The sequence below is a fragment of the Entelurus aequoreus genome, linkage group LG07 (assembly GCF_033978785.1).
Source record: "Entelurus aequoreus isolate RoL-2023_Sb linkage group LG07, RoL_Eaeq_v1.1, whole genome shotgun sequence".
Lineage (NCBI taxonomy): Eukaryota > Metazoa > Chordata > Actinopteri > Syngnathiformes > Syngnathidae > Entelurus > Entelurus aequoreus.
Window position 1 is genome coordinate 70,508,864 of NC_084737.1, and position 25,928 is coordinate 70,534,791.

The 25,928-nt window shown below is 39.5% G+C and overlaps 1 protein-coding gene across 4 annotated transcripts; it reads right to left on the reverse strand.

Annotated features, from left to right (window-relative positions):
* Positions 1-1,216: 1,216 nt before the first annotated feature.
* LOC133654223 (large neutral amino acids transporter small subunit 1-like) lies at positions 1,217-25,809 on the reverse strand. Of its 4 annotated transcripts, XM_062054390.1 has the most exons (13): positions 25,512-25,790; positions 21,676-22,348; positions 20,613-20,979; positions 20,473-20,516; positions 20,100-20,225; positions 16,820-16,925; positions 14,204-14,248; positions 12,235-12,358; positions 12,051-12,154; positions 11,753-11,849; positions 11,351-11,500; positions 6,903-7,077; positions 1,217-6,708 (listed from the first exon to the last, which is right to left on the reverse strand). In XM_062054390.1, exons 2-13 carry the CDS (start codon positions 21,737-21,739, stop codon positions 6,653-6,655), a joined length of 1,458 nt encoding a protein of 485 aa, XP_061910374.1. In that variant the 5' UTR covers positions 21,740-22,348; positions 25,512-25,790; the 3' UTR covers positions 1,217-6,652. The 4 variants fall into 4 exon arrangements, with proteins under 4 accessions (XP_061910374.1, XP_061910372.1, XP_061910371.1 ...); XM_062054388.1 differs by having other exon boundaries at positions 20,473-20,979; positions 21,676-22,331; positions 25,763-25,809; XM_062054387.1 differs by having other exon boundaries at positions 20,473-20,979; positions 25,512-25,787.
* Between the last annotated feature and the right edge of the window lie 119 nt (positions 25,810-25,928).

Sequence of the window (25,928 nt, forward strand, 5' to 3'; positions counted from 1 at the left end):
GCTGTACCTCACCATGGTTTAGCTTAAAAAAACCAAATTACTAATTACAAGAGTTTTACAGACTCCGTTGTGACATTCTTTCAAGTCTGGGATATCAGCGTACATATTAGGTACATGCAAAACAAAATACAAATACTACCACGATGCTATTAACAGCCACTAGGTTGACATGAATGCAAGTCGTTGTAAAACTTCCACATAAAAGCTCCAGTGATGGGCATCCTAATCAATTAATCGATTACTCACACCTTGACGCAATTGAGTCCAAATAGAGTGCAGTACTTGGCTTCCACCAGAAGAGGCGCTGTTCTTTTATTTTCATCCACAGTGGGACCTGAATTTACGAACTTAATTGGTTCTTTAACATGGTTCATAAACCGAAAAGTGAAGCGGAGTTCCCCATAAGAATCAATGTAAACATTAATAATTGTTCTAGTCTCGACAAAAGTCCCGGTTATCGTGAAACAACTGCACACTTTTTAGACACTCACACATTATATATATATATATATATATATATATATATATATATATATATATATATATATATATATATATATATATATATATATATATATATATATTACTGTATGTAAATATATATATATATGTGTATATATATATATATATATATATATATATATATATATATATATATATATATATATATATATACACATATATATATATATTTACATACAGTAAATGTAAACTATATTTGTACTATATATACACAGTGTATAGTATATATACAGTATAATTACAGTATATATACAGTGTATATATATATACTATATATGCTGTATATATACAGTATATATGCATATTTTATATATATATACTGTATATATATGAGAGATATACCATATATACTGTATATATACTATTATATATTGTATATACATATATACAGTGTATATATATACACAATATATATATATACATATATATATATATATACACAATATATATATATATATATATATATATATATATATATATATATATATATGTGTGTTTGTATATATATACATGTGTATGTATATATATACAAATATGTATATATAAACACATATATACACACACACATATATATATATATACATATACATATATATATATGTATATATATATATATACACATATATACATACATATATATAATATATATACATACATACATACATACATACATACATATACATACATACATACATATACACACAAAAGTCTCGTTGGTGTAACCAAAACGTTAACCACCATGTTGCTAGAATAAGAAACAAAAAAAGTAAAAGCATTTTACCTCGTGTATGTAAAAAAAAATGTTGAACCCACTGGGGGTTTCGGAGTGATGAACAAGCTGTGGCATTCACGTAGTCACTGCTAGCATTAGCACAAACTAGCAGTGTGTCCCGGTAGTGCCTTTTCCTTCACTGTAGTAAAAGGTCTGCTGTGGCAGCTTTTTGGGTCTCATCACAATTAAAAGACTTGCTGCGAAAAAAGGCCCCTTCGCTGTTAAATCCTTGAACTGCAGGGGCCACAAATCGGAGGCTAACTAGCTCAAATGCTAGCTCAAAGCGGTTGTCGAGCAACCCCAAAATTATACAGGGACACCGTGAGAGTTTGGACACATTTAAAGTGTTTCTGATCACACAAAGTGATCTCTAAGACTGGCTGACACAGCTCTGACCGGCGCAAGGTATTACAATTGCGGAAATAAACACGTCAGAAGTGCAGCGCGCCGTCGAAGCTCTTCGAAATGGCTGCGCCCGTGTGTACAGGATGTGACATAGGGGCTGTGGAGGAGGGTGTGCCAGGACCGGCCTCGAAGACAGCGACAGGTGAGTAGATGGCCAGTTGGGCCTTGTTATCTAATCACCTGTCGCCTTTATTAGCAGCAGCCGGAGCGAGACACGTTGTTGGAGCTGGAGAGGGAGCTAGAGAGAGAGAGAGAGATACAGACGCAGAAAAAAACATTTTGCTGGAAAGCAAAACACTTGTACTATTTTATGAAAATAAAACAGTGTGTTGTGCCCTCTAGTGGGTTCCTCGGACCACCACACACTGCCACGAGAGCCCGGATCAGGGGTACAACAATGAAAGAATGAATGAAGCGTTCGTGCACTGAGACATGGTCCGCACACAGAAGCATATTTGGCGCGATGTAAAGTTTCATCAAATTTGAGAAGTTGTTCCTGTCCTTTTAGTATTTTCTGATGCCAATTAATCAATGAATTGATCATTATTTATTTAAATGTCCATCACGAGTGGTGCCACTAAAAAGATTTGTTGTCACGTTACAGTGGATAAACACAGCAGCATGATATCAAATAACAAACATTTCAGTTCACTGTACAGTTTGTGCTTCAACACAGCGCCACACACCATCACATTTCAGCTTAGCGTATAAAATAAATACAAATATGTTAATATTACTTCATGTTAGTAACGACTAAACACACCCTGACGTTTTATAATCAGCAGTATTGTCTTGTTATTCTAGTAAACGGTCGCGCTAAGGTTAGTGGTAATGTGTTTTTTGGTCTAAAAAAAATGGGTTCACAAAAGTCGTCGTGATGCGACATTGCTATTGTCTACAAGCTGTAAGGGGGCATATTAATACTATTAAATTGATTAAATAGAAATTATTTCCAAGAAGAATGTTAAGATTTTGTGCCTTGTAAATTGTGACACAACACAAGCAAGCAAAAGCTATGTTTTTTCACAATGCATGTCACCTGTATCGCATTTGTTCATTCCAGTGTGATCATTACGATTCAGATTCTTTTCAAATCCGACCCTGCTCTCTTTTGAATGTGCTCATAAATGTGATATGTATGGATGTAACAATTTACAAATTACAGACAGTTAGTACCGTATTTTTCGGACTATAAGTCGCAGTTTTTTTTCATAGTTTGGCCGGGGGTGCGACTTATACTCAGGAGCGACTTATGTGTGAAATTATTAACACATTACCGTAAAATATCAAATAATATTATTTAGCTCATTCACGTAAAAGAGTAGACGTATAAGATTTCATGGGATTTAGCGATTAGGAGTGACAGATTGTTTGGTAAACGTATAGCATGTTCTATATGTTATAGTTATTTGAATGACTCTTACCATAATATGTTACGTTAACATACCAGGCATGTTCTCAGTTGGTTATTTATGCCTCATATAACATACACTTATTCAGCCTGTTGTTCACTATTCTTTATTTATTTTAAATTGCCTTTCAAATGTCTATTCTTGGTGTTGGGTTTTATCAAATACATTTCCCCCCAAAATGCGACTTACAGTATACTCCAGTGCGACTTATATATGTTTTTTTCCTTCTTTATTATGCATTTTCGGCCGGTGCGATTTATACTCCGGAGCAACTTATACTCCGAAAAATACGGTATTAGCCTTTCAAAATTTTAATTATCGTAAAAGCCTGATTGATTACCGTACTTAAAAAAAAAAAAAATACACAACACTGTGATACTGCTCATCACTTGCACGCTAATCGATAGATAGCAGAAATGCAAGACACATTTGTGTATTTCTCGTTGAACAACTACCCCAGTTTTGCCTTTTTTCATTAAAAAAAAAACACTCAGAAGTCAAAACAGTATTTTCGCTACCAAGGAAAGTATATTTTCTTTGTGTGTTGCCTATTTTTATCTTAGTTTTTTAATAAAACTTGATTCAAGGATGTCAGTGTCTTTTGAGCAGATTCAACAATAATGTGATAATAATAATAACCGTGATTGTTTTGGTCACAATAACCGTCACATAAACTTGTCATATGATTAAATCTATACATATACAGGAAGTTCATTCATATGGCCCTATTCGTCACGGTTTACCTGACACATGGAACATGACAATATTGGGGGAGTGCTCTATCTGCTTTAGCCGCCAGGTGACAGTGGAGTGTTGAATATCTTTAAAATGTTGTTTTGAGGCAATTCCAACTTTGACCGCAGCGTCAGTTGCCGAGTAGAGTGGCGCTTTCCATCATTTTCAACAAAAACACATTGCAAAATGATTAACCGCCCCCTCTTCCTCGAGATCCATCCAGAAAAGGGCCATATGAACTACTGTAGACAGGTCACACCCATAGGGGCTAAGTGCCAAAATGTTCCATTGTTTTAGACGGCACGGAAACCAAGACAACGGTAGAAAAATACACCGTAGAGTTTACACAAGAACACTGGCAATAGTGTTTCATAAGTTACAAAAAGTGTTGGTGTTTTTACAATAACAAAAAAATAAATTGCATAAAAATGGAATAAAACAAGTTATGATTGATTAGTGTATCAGTATACAACGCATTGTATTCTTTGTATTTAGTCAAGTGACTTTTTCTTACCTGTTTATGTCCGGTGAACGAAGTGGTGGTCAACCAAACCAACAGTGTGCAAACTATCCCTGTACGCAAGGGGCCCGCTAAAAGCAGATACAAGCAAAAAATCTAACTATGCAATAGAATTTATCCCTATACTTTATTAAACAAAGATTTGTCGAGTGATCTCAAGGATTATCCGTCGGTCGCATTCCCAGGCATGTCGAACTATCTGGTGCCCCAGACATCATTCTACACGACAACACAGATGAAAGTCTGGAAATGCACGGAGGTCTACAACTTCTTTGTGCGAGGCCGGGCCAAGGAAATTGGTATTTATCAAAATATAACTATAGATCTCAGTATTGTGTATGTGCTGAAAGCTTCATTTATGATTGCTGCCTTTGGTAAAATCTTAATTATTTTACAATTTGTTATTCTTTTAGCCAGACCTGTGAGTTTTTTTCCGTACCTGACGGTTTCGCCTTCCTCAGAGGTTCCTCAGTGCAAGTTGTTTTACTCTGGCTCAGGGTGGAGGACAGAGTAAAACAACTTGCACTGAGCCTAGTCTATAAAATCCGCTACACCTCCCTGATACCGAAGTACATGTCAAACTACTAATGACCGCCATAACCAAAATACCAGGGGGAGCTCCGCTAACCACGTTAAACCCAGATTCCGATCCAACAAAGGTCTTAACTCATTCTCTTTTTATGCCACATCAATGTAGAATGCGCTCCCAACAGGTATAAAAGAAAGGGCATCTCTATCCTCCTTCAAAACCGCAATAAAAGTACACTTCCAGGCAACGTCAACCCTAAACTAACACCCTCCCCGGATTGTTAATAATCAAATGTAAATAATCAAATGTAGATACTTTTTCTTATGCCTTCTGATCCCTCTCTCTCTCTCTCTCTCTCTCTCACTTGCTGTACAAGTCAGACCTACACGGTTTCAATATCCATTTCTCTGTTCTCAATTGTTGATGACTGATGATAACAACCAAACCCAAACCTAACCCCCCCCCCTCCACACCCCGGATTGTAAATAATGTAAATAATTCAATGTATATACTCTGATGATTATCTTGTGTGATGACTGTATTATGATGATAGTATATATCTGATAGTATATATCTGTATCATGAATCAATTTAAGTGGACCCTGACTTAAACTAGTTGAAAAATGTATTCGGGTGTTACCATTTAGTGGTCAATTGTACGGAATATGTAGTTCACTGTGCAATCTACTAATAAAAGTCTCAATCAATCAATGTCACGTGATGGACGGCAAGATTTAGCCGAAACCGTCATGTACGGAAATAAACACACAGGTCTGGCTAGAAGAATAACAAATTGCATAATTTTTTGAAGACCTAATGAACTTCTTTGGATTACTTAACTCTTTTAGTTTTGCTCAACTTTTGCTTTCTTTTATTTAGACTCGCCGGGCTGGTGTTTTACGAAACACTCGCGGCAAAAATGTGTTTAAAAAAAAACTAATACATTGGAAATATTAAACATTAAAAGTATATCAAACAAACCTTTAACGCAGTGGTCACTCAACACTTTCGCCCTTCTTGATTACCACTCGAGGAACTCTGAAGAAACGTATTATCCTTTCCTCGATTTGAAAAGTTCCAACAGACTAAAACAACACGAGCATAGGGCATTTTTCTTTGAGAAAGGCAAAATGCCGCCCAGAACGCTTTGACAACAGACGCTTGCTTGACCACCACTTCGAGCCAGACGCGACGTCAGGTGAATACAACCTATTGCATTGCTTTAAATGGGAATGTGGCCCCTGCTAAGATGGCCACCACGTATGCACGTCGAGTTACCGTATAGATACGACAGACATACAGAAATCGGAGCAGTGTTTACTTCCGTAAACACACCGCAGCGCATGTTTTGTACACATCCGTCAATCTTAGACCGCATTTTTCTTTTGTAACTATATCAAAAGATGGGATTTGAAATAATCAGAAAAGGGCGTTGTACCCTTCAGTGTGAACAGAGCCATAATAACCTATATTTCAGGCCACTATTGTTGTGCGTTTGTATGCAGCTTTTTGCAGTATACACTGAACACAACTGTGCACGGTAAAACCTAACCAACAAGCGTGTTCTTCATGACAAACTGTCAAAAATGTGACAGAGACGTTAGCTTACACACTTTGTACACAAGTGCATACAGTAATAAACCCTCCTTGACCCAAGATTGCAAACCATCGCCCCTGGACCCCTTAAAAAAAAAACAAATAACACAATGATGTAAACAAAAAATATCTGTCCAGCCTTATTCAGACTCCTCGTGTTGCTATTTCTCCTCTGGGACGGCCAGGAAGATCTTCTGGCAGAACATGGTGAAGATTTCTGCGGAGAGACAACTCTTTATTATCATCGCCCTCAAACAAAAACACACTGCAGGCGTCGGGCCCACAGGTGATCTCCACATGTGTGATCTCCAGCTGATGTCCGGAGCACAAATCTCATAACAAAGTGTCATCGATGCCTCGCAGCTCACACCTGCACAAATACGAGCAAATTCCAGAAATGTCTTGACTCACCGAGCATCTTATTGACCACATGCGGTTTCTTCCACTTGTAGCCCAGCAGGTAGGCGGGGATGCCCGTGAGAATGATGCCGCAGCCAATCAGGCACTCAAAGGGAGCCGCCCAAAAGGACACGGCGATCATGAAGATGCAGCCCAGAACAAAAATCACGGGGATGAACAAACACACCTGCACAGACGTAACGAAATGCTAAGTGAGTCAATGTGTCTCAATGTATTTTTTCATCCTAGTCAGGCCTGTTGTGAGTCCAATAAACTAACTAAACTATTAAAAGTGTTAGTACTTTCACATTTCTCAATCGATTCGAACAGTTCCGAAGTCAAAATGCTGGTTGCTAATGTTAGTCAACTGCTAGCATGCTAGTTATGTGCAAAAACAACACAACTTTTTAAATAGTGGTAAAAGAAGCAGCAACTCCGGTTGCTAGGAAGACTTGGTAAGGCTCAGTCATAAGCGCCCCATTGGCCAATGAAAACAGTTGGGGAAAAAAAAAAAAAACAAGAAGGCAAAAACAACACTTAAGTATTCTGAGACTAGTCTATTAATAAAGATCAACACTGCCCTGCATTCAATATAAAATGCATACTTGAAAAGAAAATTGCTAATTCAGTACATATATTATACATGTTTGTAACATTAGCTCGCATTAAAAACATTAGCATTTTTAAAAGATGGGCTCAATGCTGCCTCTTAACACACATTTTAAGCACCTGGTCTGACAGAGAATAAGAAGATGTAGAGAGGAGGACATCAGTGTTGCCAACATATATTAAACAATTCAGACGCTAGTGACAAGTCTAGCAAATTTAGAGTTATTGGACACTTTTAAAAAGGTCAACATGAAAGCATGTATCGCTGTTCTCACTGAGCACCGGGTCTCTGACTGAATTAACTTAAAGGCACTTAAAGACTTGTGAGACATGAAAAAAAAGAAACACAAAAAAAAGCGACATTGGATAATAATGCAAACCCACAAACTGATCGATTGTAGTTCTGGAGGAAACACTATTAAGATCCAAACAATACAAATACATTATTTAAAGGCCTACTGAAATCCACTACTACCGACCACGCAGTCTGATAGTTTATATATCAATGATGAAATCTTAACATTGCAACACATGCCAATACGGCCGGGTTAACTTATAAAGTGCAATTTTAAATTTCCCGCTAAACTTCCGGTTCAAAACGCCTCTGAGGGTTGACGTATGCGCGTGACGTCAATCATTGAAACGGAAGTATTCGGACACCATTGAAGTCAATACGAAATAGCTCTGTTTTCATCTCATTATTCCACAGTATTCTGGACATCTGTGTTGGTGAATCTGTTGCAATTTGTTCATTGCATTATGGAGAAAGAAGCTGAGCAAGCAAAGAAGAAAGTTGTCGGTGCGAAGTGTCTATTTTGCGAGGGAAGTCAGCAACAACACGTACACAGCCAGCGCTTCTTTGTTTACATTCCCGAAAGATGCAGTCAAGATGGAAGAACTCGGACAACAGAGACTCTTACCAGGAGGACTTTGATTTGGATACACAGTTGCGATAACGTGAGTACACAGCTGCGCTTCCAAACATTTGATCGCTTGCTATAACTAGCTCGAGCTAGTAGCTAGGAGCTAGGAGCTAGCATTAGGATTAATTTGTGGCATATTAAATATAAGCCTGGTTGTGTTGTGGCTAATAGAGTATATATATGTCTTGTGTTTATTTATTGTTGTAGTCATTCCCAGCTGAATATCAGGTCCCACCCGCGCGCTTCCAAACATTTGATTGCTTGCCCGTACGTGCGTGTCATGTACGTAACTTTGATTAAATATATAAGCTTTATGAACCTTGGGTTAGGTGAACGGTTGTTTGGGCTGAGTGAGTGTGTGTGTTATGCAGGTGTTTGAATTGTATTGGCGGGTTATATATACGGGATCCCGTCCATATTACCCGCTCGAGCTATAACTAGCTCGAGCTAGTAGCTAGTAGCTAGGAGCTAGGAGCTAGCATAACAAACACGTAGGTGTTTTTATGCGGGATTCATTTGTGGCATATTAAATATAAGCCTGGTTGTGTTGTGGCTAATAGAGTATATATATGTCTTGTGTTTATTTACTGTTGTAGTCATTCCCAGCTGAATATCAGGTCCCACCCGCGCGCTTCCAAACATTTGATTGCTTGCCAGTACGTGCATGTCATGTACGTAACTTTGATTAAATATATAAGCTTTATGAACCTTGGGTTAGGTGAACGGTTGTTTGGGCTGTGTGAGTGTGTGTGTTGTGCAGGTGTTTGAATTGTATTGGCGGGTTATATATACAGGATCCCGTCCATATTACCCGCTCGAGCTATAACTAGCTCGAGCTAGTAGCTAGGAGCTAGCATAACAAACACCTAGGTGTTTTTATGCGGGATTAATTTGTGGCATATTAAATATAAGCCTGGTTGTGTTGTGGCTAATAGAGTATATATATGTCTTGTGTTTATTTACTGTTGTAGTCATTTCCAGCTGAATATCAGGTCACCCCCGGCTCTCACAGCATCTTCAACTCCCCACTAGTCCTTCACTTGCACTTTCCTCATTTAAAAATATTTCATCCTCGCTCAAATTAATGGGGAAATCGTCGCTTTCTCGGTCCGAATCTCTCTCACTTCATGCGGCCATCATTGTAAACAATAGGGAACTTTGCGTATATGTTCAATTGACTACGTCACGCTACTTCCGGTAGGGGCAAGCCTTTTTTTTATCAGATACCAAAAGTTGCGATCTTTATCGTCGTTGTTCTATACTAAATCCTTTCAGCAAAAATATGGCAATATCGCGAAATGATCAAGTATGACACATAGAATAGATCTGCTATCCCCGTTTAAATAAAAAAAATTCATTTCAGTAGGCCTTTAAATAAGGAATGTGCGTGTATAACTATGGAGACACTCATTTACAGCACACCCATGGCATCATTTGATGCAGTATCTTGCTGTGTTGTGGAACACGCAGCACACAAATATAATCTGCGGCCCCTTTTTTGGGGCTATTGGAAGCGCTTTTCTGGCGATTCAGTATATGCTGTTGAGCCTACGAGAGATTTAATCATCTAGTTTATTAAGGATATGTTCTTGTAATATCACAAATATCACCAAAGACGCTATAATGTGGTCATCCGTCTCGAATAAAGCATTTGGCTTTACTGTACGACAACAACTAAGCTTTTAGTTTCTGTTATGAAAATCGAAGAAGGACCAACAATCACAATATTTATTACAAGAACTTAACATGACGTTAGTTTATTTGCACAAGCAGGTCTTCGTAGTTATATTTAGACGTAGCAACCACAAAAGAACACAAACTAATGTGATCGCTTGTCCTTTTCTTACTTTTAGTTCTGCTATCAAAACTACATAACTCGATTGCATCACAGAAAGTTTCTCAAACAAATCAAATGTTCAAACAAACATTTTACAAAGTGATCGCTGCAGACACAAGCGGCCCGATTGTGTTTCACAAGATAATGAAAGTGACATTTTTAAGAGCCATTTCCTTTGACGCACTTTCATTTTCTCTGACTTTATTACCTTTATGAGCCACTTCTTTCGGGACTCTTTGAATACTATTTCCTATCCGTCTATTTGAACGACTAGAACACCCAAGAAAAGAACAGCAATACGGCATTTTCTGCTCAAACTTTACACTCACTCACACTTGTGTTAATTCTACTCTCAAGCTGCTTGACCATCATGTGAATTAAGAAAAATGGATGTGATGTCATATGCAACCCTCCTATTGTCCGGAAAAATGGTACTCCTATAAATCTTCATAATGCTGTTCAGAATCAGAATAGTTTTATTGCCATTGTTTGAGAACGGGTTCACAAACTAGGAATTTTTGAGGTCTGACTTCCTGTACCTGCCATCTCTCCCTGTCCTTTCTCCGCCCTCTGCTCAAGTTGCAGCAAAATTACATTTGGGTACAAATGTTTTCACCTTTTAATTTCCGCCTGGCGAACAGTGGCTGTGTAAATATGTCCATCCATCCATCCATTTCCTAGCACTTGTGTCTTTCGGGTCGCGGGGGTGCTGGAGCCTATTTGAATCCAACAAATTCTGTTGATCTCCACTACTACTCGATAGACACTTTCCCTATGTCATACATTATGCTTAGAACTGACTTGACTTGAACAGTTGACTCACACGGAGAGAGCACACAGACAACTAGTTCATTCCATTAAGCAGAGGCTGAAAGGTCATTTGTCTCAAAGCAAAAGATGAAAGATGGCACATAATGGCAGAGAAAGAGCGAGCGTACCAACATCAATCCTCTCCGTACACATGTTCAACCAATATAACAATGTTTGGAGTCATAAAAATATCAAAGGTGATTCAACGAAGAAAAAAAAAGTGTTTGAAGTTTAGCTATGTAGACCACTCGACATGGCGCTCTCGGATCCAACCAACGTACCTTTATTGGCCTTCGGCGGTTGGGTTGTTTGAAACGTAGCCACAGCATCCCAGCGATTGCCATGCCGACACAGAGCCAAGTGAAGAAACTGAACAGGTTTATGACAGAGAAGATGTCCTGAGAGATGGCGTACATCATGGACAGCAGACACTGGGGGGAATAAAAAGAATGTACAGTTTTTGCCATGGTGGAAATGACAATTAAATTGTGCATAATTTCATCAGACATATGAATGCTCAGAAGATAATAATTCAGAGATTTATGACTTGGTTTTTATATCAACAAGATTGTATTGAATGTAACTATTTGCACTGCCTCGACCTTTTCACCCTGCAAATCCCTGGTCATGAATAGTATTACTTTAAGAACAACAAAGAAGCAGCGTTGCAAATGTCTTCTTACTGTGAAGATGAGGGACGGCACCGGTGTGAAAAGGTCAGTGTGGACCAATCCCAGAGCAGCGGGAAGTTGACCCTCGCGAGCTCCAGCGTAGAACAAACTGGAACAGGAGGTGCAGATGTATTTTTTTTTGCTGTCATGATCCACTTGGCCTTGGTCACGCTGGCCAACAATAACAAACTCAAATTCTGCATTTGATCACACATCACATGACACTTTCTGTCATATTTGCTGCTTTGCATCTCAAATTTCCCCCTTTGTAACAATAATGATAACTTATAAAACTAGTGTATTACTTTACCGTGCCGAGGTGAACAAGGATCCATTGACAGCTCCAAAGCAAGACAGCCCCACGAACACTGGAATTAGCCAAGACATCACACCAAGATGGTACTCCCCAAAACTCTGCAAATCAGCCACAGATCACATAGCTGAATAAAAAATAACAGCAGTCGGACATCTTATGTCAGAGCATGGCAACTCACTACAGCGACAGCCTCAGAATTGACCATCTCCTCGGGAGAAATGGTTGTGAAGTAGGCCAGGTTGGTGAGAACGTAAACAACCGTTACGATGGGCATGGAGATGATGATTGAGAGGGGCAGGTTCCTTGGCGGAGATAGGGCAGCGTTCATTCATCAACATATTATCAGATCCACTTCAAACAATTTGTCAGTGTTCATGCACGCGTGACAATAAAGTTACAAATCTGATTAATATAAGAAAATATAATATAGAATATAGAATATTGTCAGGCATGTCACTGACAGTTTGGTTATGTTTTAGTTTTCCCTCTGCTTGTGTTTTATTTCCTGTCAGCGCTCTTATTTTTGTTCAGTTTCCTGCTTGCCTCCCTTAGCGCTGTTTCCCCTCAGCTGCGGCTGATTGGCACCTGGCCACACCTGGTGTCAATCAGTCGGCTGCTATTTATACCAGCCTTGCCCTCCAGTCAGGGCTGGAGTATTGTTTGCTTTAGGCTGTGGACTTCTTGCTATCTCCAGTTCTCCTTGTTTCTTGTATGCTGTGAGCTATTCCTTGGCTCCTGTTCCTGTTTGCTGTTTCCTGCCTCCTGGTTTGTGTTTTACCTGCTTTTTTTGTACATTAAAACCATGTTTTCCTGCACCAAGCCTGCCATCTCTGCATCTCGGGGTTTGTCACCAGCACTTCCTGACAGAATATAAGAAACCGGACTGGAAGTAGCCTTGGTATAAAACCCGGTTTTGCTTCTTGTTGTTTGTGTGATGTAATGCATGCAACACAATATACAGTAAAAGCTCATAGGTCAAACAAAATGTGTGCTGTGAGGCCATTTTGTTCTTATATCAGAGAAATGGTTCCTTATATCCAACAATGTCGGTAGCGAGATATAAATAATATATTATGTCCTAATATGTCAAGTTCATGTTCTATGGTTATCATCACATTTGTCCTATTTGCCATCATTGCTACCCCCTTTGATGGAAGCATCACAAAAAAGACAGAGAGCCAAATTAAAACACACTTTTTGATTAATTCCTTTAAATTAGTGGTTAGGGCCGCCAAAAAATATCTGTTTCTCAGCTGTAGTCCATATGGACCGCAGCGGTACTATATTGTAATACACTTTTACAACCAAGTAACAATATCAAACAAACAAGATGTCTGGAGCTAAAGTCATAAAGAAGTCATAAAGAAATTATGATTCATGCAAGAAACATACTGTAAATATTATTTATTATGTATTTAGTTAGAATTTATTTATTAATGTATGTAAATGTGTTTTTCATCAGTTTTTATGGGTCCATTATTTTGCAGTATATTTGATTAGTATTTATTTTTGTAATCAACATGACCTAAGGCTTGATAATTATCTTTGTAATTAACACATATTTATTCATTATTCATATCATATGACAAGGTGCATCCTGTTAAACTGTAAGTAGGTTAGATATAATTATTGAATATGATTAAATCAAAAGTAAGAATACACATTCAGCGTTGATATTTGAGTGGGCCCCAGGTCCCTCTGTAGTGGAAAAGTTTAACCCCGAGGTGAGAAAAGATAAGAACCCCTGCTTTAATTGCTTATTGAACCGAGGCCTCACATTTGCTAAACTCCAAGTTTTGTTTTCTTTTGAGGAACATTTTGGTTGAACTACAAATTGTACGACATTTGGCTTTGACTTTGGTAATTCCACTGTATACTGCAAAGTAAAAATCTGAATTTCCCTTTAGAGATGCTAATTAAACATCAAATATGTCATTATCCATGTCCAATCCATCTAAACTTGTTGAATGTGCAGTTTTTGTAAGGCTTTTTTGTTTGTTTCTGCTAATTTTGGCATTCTGCATCTCCATGCAATGGACAAATAACAAGCATGCTCTTTCTTAGTCATCCATGAGCAGAGTCATGCTTTTGGAAAATACAAACAGGAGAACCCCGTTTTAAAACAACCTCCATCACATTTAAGTCACCTCTCTGGATTGATCATCTCCTCTGTAACGTAATTCAGGTAATTCCTAAAAAAACAAAAAGACAACAATGTACCATGAAGTTTCAAGTATACAGGAAGGCATAACAACACAAGAGTTAAATCTCCAGTTTTGGTTGACACAGTTAGAGAGGTATTAACTTAACAATTTGTGATTTATTGTTTGCAGTGTTGTGCAAGGGCACTGCATAGTACTGATGGTAGTAATAAAGGATCGAAACAATATCAGTTTGGCCTGTGGTTGCGATACACATTTTACTCTTATTGCAATAACATGTTGGTGATTTTTTTTAAATGAAAATACCTCCTGGCTTTTGAGCTCTCCTTAAATTAATCTGAATGTGAATGAGTCTGTGGTCTGTGATTCTGACCTTTTTTGTGTTTTATTGTCAGGTTATTGTTATTAAAATGTATATGTACACCAACCTGTCTGGGAACTACCGACGGGAATCAGCCTGAGGCTAAAATCTGACATAGTTGCATAAGTATATGTTCAGTAATATGTGCTGTCTGTCCCTACTTTAAATAAAGACAGGGGAAACGTCACACATTTTATTGTGATGGCTTGGCACTGTTGGAACCTGGGTTGTAACGATATAAAAATTTCACATCATAGTTATTGTGACCGAAATTATCACGGTTATTATTATTATATATTGAATGTGATAAAGAAATACTTATACCCACACTGAAATCTTTTTATCAAGTTATTATTTTTTTAAATAAATAAAGACACATAGTTAGAAAATCCACTATTTTGCATGTTTTCTGTTTCTTATGCTTCACTGATAGTGTTTTGGTCTTAGTAATCGATCTGTTGTAATAGCCAAGCTTTTATTGTTATTAATTTGTACTGTAGAACTTTAAGAATTATTTAAATGAAACCTATCATTCTTATTTATTATGTCTGTTGGGCGTTGTGGTGTCCTACTCTGTTCAGCAGTCCTTGAACGCACCGTAAAAACACTTACGAATCATATTACTCGGAGTATAGCATGATCACTCTGTTCTTGTAGGTTCATGTGCACAATTGAATACCTTAGTTGCTCATACAACAAAGTGTTTGTATACTTTCAGATTGAGCCTGAGGTATGTAATTTCTCAATAGGGAAAGACGGTAATGTCTCTTGTTTTCATGTAAGCATTTAAGCTAGCGAGCCGGCGCCAGTCCTTTTGTGAGTTTTTCAAAATGCAGTTGTCACGGTTTTTTGATCATTTTGATTTTAACTAACTGTCGAAGTTTTACCACGGTTATCATTAACACTGTTTATCCTTACATTCGTAGTTGGAACTAACATAAAATATTTTTGCAGTAGTGTGTGTGCCTTATACTGGAAGTATTTTCTTCATTCAAATAAATAATTGCTTTAATTAAAAAATAAAAATGTGTACCGCACAAAATGTTGCAAAAAAAATGTTGTTTTTGTAGTATTTGTACACCACATTTCAGGAATAGTCAGTATTTAAAGTAGCTATATGTTATATGTTCCTGCTGTGAGGAGGCAGCCTGTCTCAACAGAATCAGTGTGGATGCGGAACCAGGAAGCATGTCTTGCCCTGCAGGACTGTTTTGAGACCACAGACTGTGGAACGTGCTCTGTAAGCCTCACGGGACAGACATTGATAGCATCCCAGACTACATTAATTTCTCTGAGGACTCCATCATCCCTACAAAAAAAGTCCACCGTTACCCAAATAAAAAGCCCTGGATCACCAGCTAAAGGTGTTGTGAAGAAAAAGAAGCAAGCCTTCAGATCTGGTGATAGGGACGATTTGAGGAGGATACAGTGGCAGCTTAAAGTTCAGCTGCGAGAAGGGAAAGATGCCCACAGAAGGAAGCTGGAGGCCAAACTCCAGCAGAATAACACTCGGGCTGTGTGGAAGGGCATGAAAACCATCACGGGCTTCAATAACAAAAGCCAAACTGCTGGATGGGGGTGTAGATAGAGAACGAGCTTGCATAGTTGTACATGCTATCGTAATGTAATAAAGCTGGCCTTGTTAGCATCAGCTAATATGCTAACACATTTACGAGTGACTTTGTTAGTACTATTAACTTACAATGGCATGCTTTTTGTATTGTTTCAGTTTTGTAAATTCACCAAAATGTCTTCAGCATCTACTCTAGTGGGTCCATGACGATGACTTCTGTTTTGTTTGATCAGCCGTTTTACTGCTGTGTTACAGACACCGTTTAGAAACAATTAAGGTATGTAAATAAACATTTACAAAATCTTTCTGTGTAAATAACTAATTTCAAAACGTACATATCTGCAGCTTACAGTCCTGTGCGGCTAATATATAGAAAATTGTGTTTTTCTTCTAAAATTTAGTGGGTGCGCTGTGTAGTCCAGAAAATACGAAAGAGGAAAAACACTTAGTATAATGCAGTACAGTTCTACACAGCTACAAATAAACATTGTTGCTAAATGAATACCTCTCTGATTGTGTGAATAACATTCATCTTTGCAAAGCCACAATTATTAATACATTAGTTCAGACGTACAGTACCTAATGTTTCCATTCAGTGCAGAAATTAAAATCACTTTGAAAGAATTGTTTCCATTTCTAATCAGTAATTAGGTCACAAATGACTTACCAGCCTCCAAAAGCAAATAAACCACTGTACAGAGCCAAGACAATATTGTCCACACCAAATTTGCTGCCTTCAAATGCATTTTCTGGCTGTAAGTAAGGCACATCACCTGCACACACACACAAAATACACGATTATCGTGCTGTATTCATCTTTATTGGAATTTATTGTGAAACATTGGTCTTCTTCCTCATAATGAGGGAGACTACACACCACACGTGCATTTGCTCACACTCCTGTCGTTTTGTGCTTCAGCTCTCTGAAAGGGTCACAGTGTGCGACAGCAGCCGGCAAGCTTTTGCAACCTCATCGTCATGGCAACACAGCACCTCGCACAAAGATTGTGGGTGTGGCCTTGCAAATGAGGGCGAGCAAGGAGCAGATGTAGCGTGGCGCAGACGGCCGCCATACTGTGTGTGCCTCGTGCTGTGCAGTATATTGTTATGCGGCTGGGGCTTCAGTGGACAATTTTTAAATGATAATATTCTACGACTAAAATATGATTTAGCGTGTGGAATATGGTAGGTATTATTCAGAGGGTTTTGGTTTTAAAGATTATTATATAACGCTAAAATACTATTTAAGACTCGCTTTTTGTTCTTTCATTGCTAATGAAGCATCATATGCAGCATTTTTAATTATGAAACTATATGTTTTGATTATTTTTAAACAAGAATTGATTGATTTGCTTTAATTCCACACATACTTGATTCCATGTAACAGAATTTTGCCTATAATTCACATTCTTTATGTAAGAATTTTTTAATTTTTTTTGCATCCTAAAAAGCCCTCTAAAAAGACATCCAAAAACCGCCTACAATTTGATTTTGATTTTGATTTTTGATTTTTATTAAGGATCCCCATTAGCTGGTTGCCTCAACAACCCACTAGTCTTCCTGGGGTCCACAATTCAATACAATTACAAGTAAAAGCATATAATTATAACTACACAATACAGAAAAAAAAATAAAAGCATCAATAAGAAAACAAGCAAACAATTTACAGTCACAGAATAATAATTACCATATAAATATAACTACACAATATAAAACCAAACAAATCATCAACGAGCAAACTAATTTAAAGACTCAGATAAAATATTACTCTCTTTTTAAAAACCTGTTTACTTTCAATGCCGGTGAGAATTTGAGGCAGGTTATTCCAGAGCGATAAAGATCTATAAATAAAAGATTTCCGCAAATCATTCTTCCTGGGACGAGGGAGTACAAAATGCATCCCTTAATACAATACTTAATTTACATTCCGTGACCTGAATATCAACCAGGTATTAGTGATATTGTTATTACAAGCGCTAACATTAAAGCCCCACTTAGAAGAACTTGCAATTTTGGTTGATTTTGGCGGCGCCAGTGGACCAAAGCGGTAGTGTTTGCCTGAAGGAAGACCCCATTTCCAATGAGAACCAGCGCATAGCGTCGTAAATCGTCAGAAACTACTGTCACGTACACACAAACTGACACAGTAATACCACAATGACACATTTTACTCAAACTTTATATTTACTGTTTGCAGTCATAGCATTGTTTTTTCTTTATACATTACTTTTGAGTTTGTTGCGTGGCTGGTCGTGTCAGTGTAGAACTGCGAACTATGAAGCTGGTGGCTATTTATTGCTATCACGCACATTTCTTATAGCTAACATTATCATTTTGATTTGAGCATCAAAAGGTACTTAATAGTAAGGCAGAAACAGAGCTAAGGCAACATCAGTTTGAAATCCTTAATCGTGTTTGAGCTCACGCCAGCGAGTGAAAGCCCGGCCAGTGTCCATCCTTGACTGTCCTTTTATCCGGGTAGCCTCCCTTTTTCTTTTTCTTTTGTCTCCTCAGACAAAACTTTTCGTTTTTTTGTGTTGTTTTGCAACTTTGGCCATGATAGCAGTAATTCGCATCACTTCCGTCTTTGCAACGAAAGGGGAAAGTGTGGACTGACGACGTATGCCGTAAAGCAAGTCAGCATATTGGTAGTTTTTTGTGTGGCAGGGTTGCTACTACCCTCCTAATGTTTGCTAAGAGCCAGCGAAAGCAATTCAGAACCCCTACGGCCATGACAGAGGTGTCATTCTACTAGTTGTAAGTCCATGTATCACCCAAAAGTTATGAACATATTTTGTGAAGGTTGACAAGTTACTTACTGCTGCTTTAAGAACCTATTTTTAGCGGTGCATTGTCACAGAGAGCTAACTTCCTGATGCTGCTGTATTGACATCGGCTGGTGAGCTGCTTCCTGGCCTCAGAGCTCATGAAAGTTTATTTTAGATTATACATCATGTATCACACCTGGATAGTAAAAGGATGAGGACGTAATTCGAGAAGTTGGTCAACTGTAACAGCCAATTTAAACCCCCAAATGGCGAAAAAGACACTTGGTTCCACCCCGCATTTTTCTTCACGGCGATTATAAGTGATTCTTTAACGAAACTGGAATATATCAACATCGTAACAGTCGGCATCCTAGTGAGAGCAGACTTTGTACAGTAAGTGATGTTTTATTATGTTTGTCGTTTACCATTAAGTCTGCAGTGAGTAATAATCAGTGATGTGTTTGTAAAATTAATGACCAAAATATGTAAATAGTACATGTTATTAAGAATATGCTTGTGACTGCATTACATATGTACTTACAGTGTGTATATAAAACCTTGATAGAGGTGTTTGGATGTTTTTAAGCGCTTTATAGGCAAAATAGAGCCACTCCTCGCATTTATTTACTAGTTAGAATGCATAAAAAACAGAAAAACAAATGTATGCTTGTCTTACATAATGATTGTGAATGATAGACAAAATTCAAAAAAAAAAAGTGCAGTTCCCCTTTAAGATCATACATTTAAAATCTGACAAGATTAATAGATAGAATAATTGTTGCATTTTGTAATTTCTGCCCTGTATTTCAGCAGCATTGACGCTTGTGTACAGAAGCATACACACACACACGCATGAGTGCACACTCGCTCGTGGAAGCAGACACACGAGTGTTCACATTTGGCCACTTTGCAAACAACCTGAAAGCAAGTCCTCTACTCGTTAGTGATGGCCATCATTAAGAGACAACAGAATGCATCTTTCTTGTTGATGTTGACACTAGCATTTGATAGCAAAAATGTGAATGCATTCTCTAGTGAGCAGAAATTCCTCCTCAATGATTGTTCCCATGGTTAGTAAGGCAACAAATTGTTCATACGTCAGAACATCGGAAACCTCGGAAAGTTTTGTGTTCTGCTTTAAAGGTAAACAGAAGGCCGGTTGAAAGTTCTAAGACTTACCTGTAAAGATCTCTATGAAGCCAAAGAGGATGATGATGACCAGGGCGAGCAACTTGGAGGCCGTGAACAAGTCTTGGACCTTGGTGGCGGCCCTCACGCTGATACAGTTGACAAAGGTAAGGCAAGCTGCGGGAGATCAAACACAAAGAGCCATCAAATGCTGAACCGTGGTCATGATGTGTTAAAGAGGTTCATTTAGCCTACTAATGTGTATTTATAAATAGTTGATTTATATAGGCTAGTAAGGTAAAGTTTTGTACCTGACAAGCAAGATAGCCGAAACTTGTCAGGTACAAAACTTTACCTTACTAGCCTATATAAATCAACTATTTATAAAAGGTCATGATGGCGTTTGTTGCTACAAGCTACTCACTGAGGCAGAGGCAGGCGATGAGCTTGGCGGCGCTGTCGGGCACACTGCAGTTGGGGTAGATCGGTTTCAGGAGGTACGTGGCGAACACCAGCGACACAACGTACTGCGACGACGGCCGGATGATGAGCATCTCCACCCACAGTTTGAGGAAGGCTGCCAGCTCGCCGTAGATCTCCAGGATGTATGTGTAGTCCCCCCCGGACTTGGTGATGGTGGTGCCGAGCTCGGCGTAGCAAAGCGCCCCCATGGTGGAGATCACGCCGCACACGGACCACACGATCAAGGAAAGGCCGGCCGAGCCCGTCTCTTTCACCACGCCTGTCGGCGTGACGAAGATGCCCGAGCCGATGATGGTGCCTATGATCATGGCCACGCCGTTGAAGAGGGTGATGCTGCGCTTGAGTTCGATCTTCTGGCTCTTGTCAGTGGGGGGATCTGTGGGGCTTGTTGGGGTGGCGAGTGGAGTGGTTGGGGATGGAAGGATCTCACCATCTTGGTCCATGTCTGCTTCAGTTGATGTTAGCCAAGAAAATAAAAAGATCTTCAGATTCAATGTATTTTATACTTACTACAGAGCAGATCAATGTGTTAGCAAAAATACTAGTTGTAGTGGGTTTACATATTTTACCCACGGAACTTTAGTTAGAGAATTCCGGTTGGACGGGTTTTGACGGGACACATTTCCTGTGTTATTGTTGTTTCACTAGGAAGCCACGGATGTGGAGATACTGCTCCATTGATAATTTGAAACAAAATCTGAATGAATTAAAACAGTAAGCTCCGGTCCTCATGCACTACAGTGTAATAATAAATCCCGCTGGTATGTGTTCTTTTTCATTGGCCCAAGGTGCATTTCATTATTAGTTAGAACCTGTCTAACTGCATCTCAATCGAAGATAATAGCCAACACGCTCTCCCCAGGTCAACTCAACAGCCCGAGGTTCAATCACATTATCAAAACGCTCACATCCTTTCTCCTTAGACGTTGGAGCAGGTGCGGAGCAGGCAACAGATGAATGCAAATGAAACGCATGTTTGCAGAATATTGGTTGAAACACACCTCAAATGTGCACACGTACCTTGAGGCTTTTCCTTTGTGTAAGGCAACATTGCATCAGACCACATGGTGGAACAGTGCCGCCCTTCTCCATGTGCTAACACTAGAAGTGTGTGGTGTAGTGAAGTGTGGTATACTGCACTTACCCGCCTTCTTCTCCTTGGCGATGCTCTCCCGGCTGCTACGTAATTTCAGTTCGGGCTCAGCCATCTTTTCCTCCTAACCTGTGTCCCCTTGTCTTGTATTTCCCCCCTTCTTTACGCCCTGCCTCTATGTCCCCTTCTCCTCCTATGACTAAATTCCCTCTGACACACACACGCCGCGCTTTATCCCTCCCTCCCTCCTGTGATTTGCTCTGCCTCACTCATATACATACACACACACACACACACATACACACACACACACACACTTGCAAACTAACAAGACTCCATCTGACCCTGATCCTGTCTGCCTCTCCCCTCCCTCGCCTCCGTCCTTACAGCATACACAGAAAGGTAGAAGCTCCACCTTTGTGATGCTGTGGGGGTCTACGCCCACTCCTGCTGCTCCATGATGACATAACTCAGGGTGGAGGGGGAGGGTGCACCGTGGTTACTGGCAGCCAGTGTTTAGAAGGGGCCACAATGTGACGCTCTAATCTTGTTGTGTACTTCTGGCTAATCCAGACAGTCTGCTCTTGTGCGTGAAAGGGGGGATGTTGCATGGCGACAGCGCTCTCCTGCGGCACGTGTAGTGTAGTGAAGTGGTTCTTCAGCCATGATGCCATGCTGGAAGGAGGTGAAATGGATACCCACTAGACCTGTACAAAAACACAGACTGAAATTGGGTCTTCAATGAACATGATGGTTTATAATTTGAGATAACATGTTCACTTAACTAACTTAAACAACAATAACATCATTGTTAACGTCAAGGAACAAAAATATTGAAAACTTAATACAACATTTACATTCAATATCATGCTCCAGCGACCCCCCGCGACCCCAAAAGGGACAAGCGGTAGAAAATGGATGGATGGATCATGTATAACAGTACAAAACAGAATGTTTAGTGTGTTATGGTAGCACTGTACTTTACTTAAAACTCACCTTGTCTGCTTCAGTTGATGTTAGCCAAGAAAATTCAGATTCAATGTATTGTATACTTAATACAGAGCAGTTCAATGTGTTAGCTCAAGTACTGTGTTATAGTGGGCTTACATAATTAACCCATGGAACTTTAGTTATGGTTAGAGTTCCGGTTGGGCAAGTTTTGACGGGACACATTTCCGGTGTTATTGTTGTTGCACTAGGAAGCAATGACATAATTGTTAACGTCCATCCATCCATCCATCCATCCATCTTCTTCCGCTTATCCGAGGTCGGGTCGCGGGGGCAGCAGCCTAAGCAGGGAAGCCCAGACTTCCCTCTCCCCAGCCACTTCGTCCAGCTCTTCCCGGGGGATCCCGAGGCGTTCCCAGGCCAGCCGGGAGACATAGTCTTCCCAACGTGTCCTGGGTCTTCCCCGTGGCCTCCTACCGGTCAGACGTGCGTAAAAAAACACCTCCCTAGGGAGGCGTTCGGGTGGCATCCTGACCAGATGCCCAAACCACCTCATCTGGCTCCTCTCCATGTGGAGGAGCAGCGGCTTTACTTTGAGCTCCCCCCGGATGGCAGAGCTTCTCACCCTATCTCTAAAGGGAGAGCCCCGCCAGAGGAAACTCATTTCGGCGGATCTTGTCCTTTCGGTCATAACCCAAAGCTCATGACCATAGGTGAGGATGGGAACGTAGATCGACCGCTAAATTGAGAGCTTTGTCTTCCGACTCAGCTCCTTCTTCACCACAACGGATCGATACAGCGTCCGCATTACTGAAGACGCCGCACCGATCCGCCTGTCGATCTCACGATCCACTCTTCCCCTCACTCGTGAACAAGACTCCGAAGTACTTGAACTCCTCCACTTGTTAACGTCAAGGGACAAAAATATTTTAAACTTAATACAACATTTACATTCAATATCATGTATAACAGTACAAAACGGGATGTTTAGTGTGTTATGGTAACACTGTACTTAAGTTAAATCTCACCATGTCTGCTTCAGTTGATATTAGCCAAGAAAATAAAAAGATATTCAGATTCAATGTATTTTATACAAACCCCGTTTCCATATGAGTTGGGAAATTGTGTTAGATGTAAATATAAACGGAATACAATGATTTGCAAAACATTTTCAACCCATATTCAGTTGAATATGCTACAAAGACAACATATTTGATGTACAAACTGATAAACTTTTTTTTTTGTTGCAAATAATCATTAACCTTAGAATTTCATGCCAGCAACACGTGACAAAGAAGTTGGGAAAGGTGGCAATAAATACTGATAAAGTTGAGGAATGCTCATCAAACACTTATTTGGAACATCCCACAGGTGAACAGGCAAATTGGGAACAGGTGGGTGCCATGATTGGGTATAAAAGTAGATTCCATGAAATGCTCAGTCATTCACAAACAAGGATGGAGCGAGGGTCACCACTTTGTCAACAAATGCGTGAGCAAATTGTTGAACAGTTTAAGAAAAACCTTTCTCAACCAGCTATTGCAAGGAATTTAGGGATTTCACCATCTACGGTCCGTAATATCACCAAAGGGTTCAGAGAATCTGGAGAAATCACTGCACGTAAGCAGCTAAGCCTGTGACCTTCGATCCCTCAGGCTGTACTGCATCGACAAGCGACATCAGTGTGTAAAGGATGTCACCACATGGGCTTAGGAACACTTCAGAAATCCACTGTCAGTAACTACAGTTGGTCGCTACATCTGTAGGTGCAAGTTAAAACTCTCCTATGGAAGGCGAAAACCGTTTATCAACAACACCCAGAAACACAGTCGGCTTCGCTGGGCCTGAGCTCATCTAAAATGGACTGATACAAAGTGGAAAAGTGTTCTGTGGTCTGACGAGTCCACATTTCAAATTGTTTTTGGAAACTGTGGATGTCGTGTCTTCCGGACCAAAGAGGAAAAGAACCATCCGGATTGTTATAGGCGCAAAGTTGAAAAGCCAGCATCTGTGATGGTATGGGGGTGTATTAGTGCCCAAGACATGGGTAACTTACACATCTGTGAAGGTGCCATTAATGCTGAAAGGTACATACAGGTTTTGGAGCAACATATGTTGCCATCCAAGCAACGTTACCATGGACGCCCCTGCTTATTTCAGCAAGACAATGCCAAGCCACGTGTTACATCAACGTGGCTTCATAGTAAAAGAATGCGGGTACTAGACTGGCCTGCCTGTAGTCCAGACCTGTCTCCCATTGAAAATGTGTGGCGCATTATGAAGCCTAAAATACCACAACGGAGACCCTCGGACTGTTGAACAACTTAAGCTGTACATCAAGCAAGAATGAGAAAGAATTCCACCTGAGAAGCTTAAAAAATGTGTCTCCTCAGTTCCCAAACGTTTACTGAGTGTTGTTAAAAGGAAAGGCCATGTAACACAGTGGTGAACATGCCCTTTCCCAACTACTTTGCCACGTGTTGCAGCCATGAAATTCTAAGTTAATAATTATTTGCAAAAAAAAAAAAAGGTTTATGAGTTTGAACATCAAATATCTTGTCTTTGTAGTGCATTCAATGAATATGGGTTGAAAAGGATTTGCAAATCATTGTATTCCGTTTATATTTACATCTAACACAATTTCCCAACTCATATGGAAACGGGGTTAGAGCAATGACAGAGCAGTTCAATGTGTTAGCAGAAGTACTAGACCTGTTCAAAAACAGAGACTGAAATTTGGTCTTCAATGAGCATGGTGGTTTATAATTTAAGATAAATGTTCACTTAACTAACTTAAACGACAATGCCATTATTGTTAACATCAAGGAACAACAATATTGAAAACTTAATACGACATTTACCATTCAATATCATGTATAACAGTACAAAACGGAATGTTTAGTGTGTTATGGTAGCACTGTGCTTTAGTTAAAACTCACCTTTAAATCTTTCGATATTAGCTGCATGTATCCGACGATTAGCCGAACAAGTTTACCTTCGGGTACTAATAATAAAGTAACCTTAGCTAACGCGCAACAGTGAAACTTTGAGTTTCCCAGCATGCTTTGCGTCCTTCGTTCCACAGCATTGCTTTGTATGAAAACAGGTCGAAACAAATACAGGTGGTTCGTGTATTGGATAAAATATCAACATAGCTATTATTATGTGTTAGCTGGATCATAATACATACATTTACGCACCGTTACAAAGACGGCTGGCCAGACAGGCTGCAAATATATGGACATGAAGCGTGGAGTCGCTTCCGTGGGAGGAAGCTCATTGTAGAGGTCACGTGCAGAGTGCTCGTCACTCAACCAATCACCTCGGGGAAGGTCTGAGACAAGAGCCAATAGCTG